Source organism: Lepidochelys kempii, chromosome 3 (assembly GCF_965140265.1).
Source record: "Lepidochelys kempii isolate rLepKem1 chromosome 3, rLepKem1.hap2, whole genome shotgun sequence".
Taxonomy (NCBI): Eukaryota; Metazoa; Chordata; order Testudines; family Cheloniidae; genus Lepidochelys; species Lepidochelys kempii.
Window position 1 is genome coordinate 84,614,288 of NC_133258.1, and position 6,583 is coordinate 84,620,870.

The 6,583-nt window shown below is 46.4% G+C and overlaps 1 protein-coding gene across 3 annotated transcripts in view; it reads right to left on the reverse strand.

Annotated features, from left to right (window-relative positions):
- Positions 1-6,161, reverse strand: part of DDO (D-aspartate oxidase) — a 31,617-nt gene extending 25,456 nt beyond the window's left edge. The window contains exon 1 of one of the 3 annotated variants that reach the window (XM_073337038.1): positions 6,091-6,161. Coding sequence is in view for 1 of the 3 variants with exons in the window: in XM_073337037.1 (XP_073193138.1) it covers positions 5,693-5,695 (3 nt within the window). In the remaining 2 variants the exon portion in view is untranslated. Of the gene's footprint in view, positions 1-5,692; positions 5,822-6,090 lie in introns of those variants that run through there. The other 2 variants (XM_073337040.1, XM_073337037.1) reach the window with 2 other exon arrangements.
- Positions 6,162-6,583: the final 422 nt, after the last annotated feature.

A 6,583-nucleotide genomic window follows, 5' to 3' on the forward strand; every position in this document is an offset into this window, starting at 1 on the left:
GGAGGTTGTGGAATTTCTGTCACTGGAAATTTTTAAAAGCAGGTTAGACAAATATCTGTCAGGTATGGTCTAAATAATACTTAGTCCTGCCTTGAGTGCAGGGGACTGGACTAGATGACCTCTCGAGGTCCCTTTCAGCCCTACAATTCTATGATTCAAGTGATAGCAAGTAGAAGTATTAAAAGCAAATGGTGATGTATAAAATAAAATCATAACATACATTCTAGAGCCTAGACTAATTTAATAAGATGATTTCATGTCTCACAGAATGTTGCTCACCCAAAATCCCTGCAACAATTTACAACCAGGTAGACTGTGACCCTTCTTTCATGAGACATTCACACCATCAGCTGGCCTCTTAGGAAAGGATTCTGTGTGTCTTTGTAGTCCAACATATACTCTAACAATCCTTCATCTTTAGACGTAAATGTGACACCCACCTGCTATTTGTTTCTTCCTGTAGATTTCCTTTTGTGTAGCTTTTTCAATCTCCCAGTTTGCACCTAGTTCAGTATGCAAATAGGCATACAATATACAATAAATAAATGGCCAAACAGGGAAATAAGTGTCAGTTACCTTGAAGATGTCATTCCTTTCAGGAGGGAGGTTTGTCACCTCCTGGAGACCTGCCTTAACTCCTACACCTTAAGAACATAATTTTCAGTATAGATAAACATTATCCATACATATATCTCTCAATGATTATGATGACTAGTGGGCTACCGACTCTTGACATAGACCTCACATGACTTTGATGAACCATTATGCAGATACCTGAGCCTGGGGATCTCTGGACCACCCTATGCACCGTCTGTTGATCTCAAGGGGTCCCTGATTCACAGTTGGTAATACTGACTATCAAAGTCATAATGCTCTTCTTCATTCTTATAGGGCCCTTATGAAGGCTTCAACTTTTTCCTGCTTTCGGTTGGACTCTGCACCCTATGGTATAAGCACACACCCTCTGAGTGCCAAATTTCCTTTTTGGAATTATCTGCTCCTCAAACTTTTTCAGGTCATTGCCTTCCTTAATGAAGGCACGTTATCCATAAACACTTCCCACGTGCTGACCTGCACTTTGCCACTTTGTGCAGTAAACTTTGTTGCAGTGCAGAATCTGGTAAAGCTCAAGCCATTTTGTGAGCTAATCCAACAAAGTCTTCCGGCAAGTTTAGCTTTGACATTTTCCTTTCTTCTTATTTATACCGTTTTGAAATGAGTTGATTTTTGACCTGTCATGTGACAATGGCCAAGAAGCACTGAAAGAGTCAATTTCTTCTAAGACTGAATAAGGCACGTTATTAAAATAAGCATAGATGATCCCTAAAGCTACTCTGTCTCTCCGTCTGCTTTACTTTATATCTACCTTAGGTATTTATATGGCTCCCATTACTGTAGTCTCTGAGCACCTCACAATCTGTAGTATATTTATCCTCAACACCCCAGGAGGTAGGGCAGTGCTATGATCCCCATTTTACAGATGAGGAACTAAGGCACAAAGAGACATGATGCAGATTTTTAAAAGTATTTAGGCACCTAATGGGAGTTTCCAAAAGCATCCGTCTACATCTTTAGGTGCCTAAATACCTTGAAAAATCTGGCCCTAAATGCCTTGACCAAGGTCACACAGGAAGTCTGGACAGAGCAGGGAATTCAAGCAAGGTCCCAGGCTAGCACCCTAATCACCAGATGATCCTGTTCCTCTACTCTGGAGTTTCTGCCTAAGACCTCCTCCTGCCCTACTTTACTGATATGGTTTTAAAGGAAACAGTACACATATACTCACAAACCACAACCCCAGTTAGGATGTGCCTTTGACATGTTTTTATATTAGATTATTGCTTTAACAGACAAACAGAGCCAGGTTTAAGCCAAAGTCAAGGAATTATGATGTGATTGGAATAACAGAGACTTGGTGGGATAACTCACATGACTGGAGTACTGTCATGGATGGATATAAGCTGTTCAGGAAGGACAGGCAGGGCAGAAAAAGTGGGGGAGTTGCACTGTATGTAAGAGAGCAGTATGACTGCTCAGAGCTCGAGTATGAAACTGCAGAAAAACCTGAGAGTCTCTGGATTAAGTTTAGAAGTGTGAGCAACAAGGGTGATGTCGTGGTGGGAGTCTACTATAGACCACCGGACCAGGGGGATGAGGTGGACGAGGCTTTCTTCCAGCAACTCGCAGAAGTTACTAGATCGCACACCCTGGTTCTCATGGGAGACTTCAATCACCCTGATATCTTCCGGGAAAGCAATACAGCGGTGCACAGACAATCCAGGAAGTTTTTGGAAAATGTAGAGGACCATTTCCTGGTGCAAGTGCTGGAGGAACCAACTAGGGGCAGAGCTCTTCTTGACCTGCTGCTCACAAACTGGGAAGAATTAGTAGGGGAGCAAAAGTGGATGGGAACCTGGGAGGCAGTGACCATGAGATGGTCGAGTTCAGGATCCTGACACAAGAAAGAAAGGAAAGCAGCAGAATACGGGCCCTGGACTTCAGAAAAGCAGACTTTGGCTCCCTCAGGGAACTGATGGGCAAGATCCCCTGGGAGAATAACATGAGGGGGAAAGAAGTCCAGGAGAGCTGGCTGTATTTTAAAGAAGCCTAATTGAGGTTACAGGGACAAACCATCCCGATGTGTAGAAAGAATAGTAAATATGGCAGGTGACCAGCTTGGCTTAACAGTGAAATCCTTGCTGATCTTAAATACAAAAAAGAAGCTTACAAGAAGTGGAAGATTGGACAAATGACTAGGGATGAGTATAAGAATATTGCTCGGGCATGCAGGAGTGAAATCAGGAAGGCCAAATCATACCTGGAGTTGCAGCTAGCAAGAGATGTTAAGAGTAACAAGAAAGGTTTCTTCAGGTATGTTAGCAACAAGAAGAAAGTCAAGGAAAGTGTGGGCCCCTTACTGAATGAAGGAGGTAACCTAGTGACAGAGAATGTGGAAAAAGCTAATGTACTCAATGCTTTTTTTGCCTCTGTTTTCACGAACAAGGTCATCTCCCAGACTACTGCACTGGGCAGCACAGCATGGGGAGGAGGTGACCAGCCCTCTGTGGAGAAAGAAGTGGTTCGGGACTATTTAGAAAAGCTGGACGTGCACAAGTCCATGGGGCCGGATGCGTTGCTTCCGAGAGTGCTAAAGGAGTTGGTGGATGTGATTGCAGAGCCATTGGCCATTATCTTTGAAAACTCCTGGCGATCGGGGGAAGTCCCGGACGACTGGAAAAAGGCTAATGTAGTGCCCATCTTTAAAAAAGGGAAGAAGGAGGATCCTGGGAACTACAGGCCAGTCAGCCTCACCTCAGTCCCTGGAAAAATCATGGAGCAGCTCCTCAAGGAATCAATTCTGAAGCACTTAGAGGAGAGGAAAGTGATCAGGAACAGTCAGCATGGATTCACCAAGGGCAAGTCATGCCTGACTAATCTAATTGCCTTCTATGAGGAGATAACTGGTTCTGTGGATGAAGGGAAAGCAGTGGACGTGTTGTTCCTTGACTTTAGCAAAGCTTTTAACACGGTCTCCCACAGTATTCTTGCCAGCAAGTTAAAGAAGTATGGGCTGGATGAATGGACTGTAAGGTGGATAGAAAGCTAGCTAGATTGTCAGGCTCAACAGATAGTGATCAATGGCTCCATGTCTAGTTGGCAGCCGGTATCAAGTGGAGTGCCCCAAGGGTCAGTCCTGGGTCCGGTTTTGTTCAATATCTTCATAAATGATCTGGAGGATGGTGTGGATTGCACCCTCAGCAAGTTTACAGATGACACTAAACTGGGAGGAGTGATAGATAAACTGGAGGGTAGGGATAGGATACACAGGGACCTAGACAAATTGGATGATTGAGCCAAAAGAAATCTGATGAGGTTCAACAAGGACAAGTGCAGAGTGCTGCACTTAGGACGGAAGAATCCCATGCACCGCTACAGATTAGGGACCGAATGGCTTGGCAGCAGTTCTGCAGAAAAGGACGTAGGGGTTACAATGGACAAGAAGCTGGATATGAGTCAACAGTGTGCCCTTGTTGCCAAGAAGGCCAATGGCATTTTGGGATGCATAAGTAGGGGCATTGCCAGCAGATCGAGGGACGTGATCGTTCCCCTCTATTCGATACTGGTGAGGCCTCATCTGGAGTACTGTGTCCAGTTTTGGGCCCCACACTACAAGAAGGATGAGGAAAAATTGGAAAGAGTCCAGCGAAGGGCAACAAAAATGATTAGGGGACTGGAACACATGACTTATGAGGAGAGGCTGGGGGAACTGGGGATGTTTAGTCTACGGAAGAGAAGAATGAGGGGGGATTTGATAGCTGCTTTCAACTACCTGAAAGGGGGTACCAAAGAGGATGGCTCTAGACTGTTGTCAGTGGTAGCAGATGACAGAACAAGGAGTAATGGTCTCAAGTTGCAGTGGGGGAGATTTAGGTTGGATATTAGGAAAAACTTTTTCACTAGGAGGGTGATGAAACACTGGAATGCGTTACCTAGGGAGGTGGTGGAATCTCCTTCCTTAGAAGTTTTTAAGGTCAGGCTTGACAAAGCCCTGGCTGGGATGATTTAATTGGGGATCGGTCCTGCTTTGAGCAGGGGGGTGGACTAGATGACCTCCTGAGGTCCCTTCCAACCCTGATATTCTATGATTCTATGACTCTATGATTTAAGCCGCTCTTATTCAAGTATAACGAGGAGTTCGGTGCCCCCTTAAAGACTACCAGATTGATTTATTTGTTAGTCGTTAAGGTGCACCGGACTCCTCTGTTGTTTTTGTGGATACAGACTAACACGGCTACCCCTCTGATATTTATTCAAGTATCTGACCCTACGTGAACTCTCCTCTCTCCAGAATACCTATTGATAGGCTGTAGCTAAAGTCAACGCTGCTGCTCCTAGCTAGCTGCACTAAACATTTGCAATAATACTAGCAAGTCAATGTCCTCCTCCCTCTCCAAAAAGCAAAGGTCAAAACTTCCCATTGACCAAGACTTAGACATTGCCAAGCATATTCGCTCTTCGTATGGTTGAGATAAACACGATAAAGAGTTTAAGTTTCTCAGACCTCTGAGCACTCGTTCACAAGTTCAAGGGTTTTACGTATTGCAGTAAGCACTGTGGCTAATGGCACTGGCTGTAAACAGATATGACAGCTCATCTCAGCTTACAGCAGGGCAGCCTCCACCTTAGATCTAAACATAGCTCCCACAGGAATCAGTGTAGCTGTTGTTTTAAGCCAGGGGCGGGCAAACGTTTTGGCCCGAGGGCCACATCGGCGTTAAGAAACTGTATGGAGGGCCAGGTAGGGAAAGCTGTGCCTCCCCAAAGAGCCTGGCCCCCACCCTCTATCTGCCTCCTCTCACTTTCTGCCCCCAACTGCCCCCCTCAGAACTCCCAACCCATCCAACACCCCCCCCCCGCTTCTTGTCCCCTGACTGCCCCCTCCCGGGACCCCCGCCCCAACCGTCCCCCAGGACCCCACTCCCTATCCAACCCCCTCGCTCCCTGTCCCCTGACTGCCCCGACCCCTATCCAGCCCCCTGCCCCGTGGCAGCCCCCCCTCCCCAGGGATTCCCATGCCTATCCAAAGCCCCCTGTTCCCCATCCCCTGACTGCCTCCCCCTCTAAAACCTCTGCCCCATCCAACCGCCCCCTGCTCCCTGCCCCTTATCCACCCGGCCACCCGCCCCCTTACCATGCTGTTCAGAGCAGCAGGAGCTCGCCGCCTGGCCAGAGCCAGCCACTCTGCCCATGCTACCTGGCTGGAGAGGCGGGCCAGAGCGCTGGCAGCGCATTGAAGCTGCAGGAGCTAGCCTCCCCAGCCGGGAGCTCAAAGGCCAAGCAAGACAGTCCAAAGGGCCAGATGTGGCCCACAGGCCATAGTTTGCCCACCTCTGTTTTAAGCAAATTTTATGCAACTTGTGGAATGAAATCTAGTGTAGTTCCATTTAATATCTGATACCTTGCCTACAAGGGACTACATCCTGCTCTTCCAAGGGAATGGTCTCTGGGAGATAACATGTTTTTTATCTAATTAAATATATCTATGATCCTTTTTAAAAAAAGTTGGGGAAGGGAAAGAGGGGAAAATACCTGATGAATAAAGAATCCAGATTCTGTCTGGTAAGAGTTGCTCTCCCCGGGATTGCTTAGAAGTGCACAAAAGCATTAATAAGACAGAAAGAAAAACATTAGCTCAATGGGAGGAGCAGTTATGATACCACATCAAACTCCACCCTTATTGGCCATTGCTCCTGTTTGGTTGCTGCTTCACGTCACAGGTAAAACAGTTGCTTGTGCTTTCTCAAAAGGGGCTGTCCCCAGAGCTGACACGTAGCAAGAGAAGAGTCCTACAGCCCACTCATTAGCACTGAGGGAGCTTTGTCATTTTTTGTTCTATGTTTATTTTCCCTGCAGATAAATTCCTCGATGCATTAACGAGGAGACGATACTCTGGGAGCCTAGAGTATCTCGCCTAGAATTAACTTGCCTTCTCCCTAGATGTGAGCAACTATTACAGCTATAGTGAATCTCATCATGGCTGCCAGGATACTTGGGCAACAATGCAAATCATTAACCGAGTACG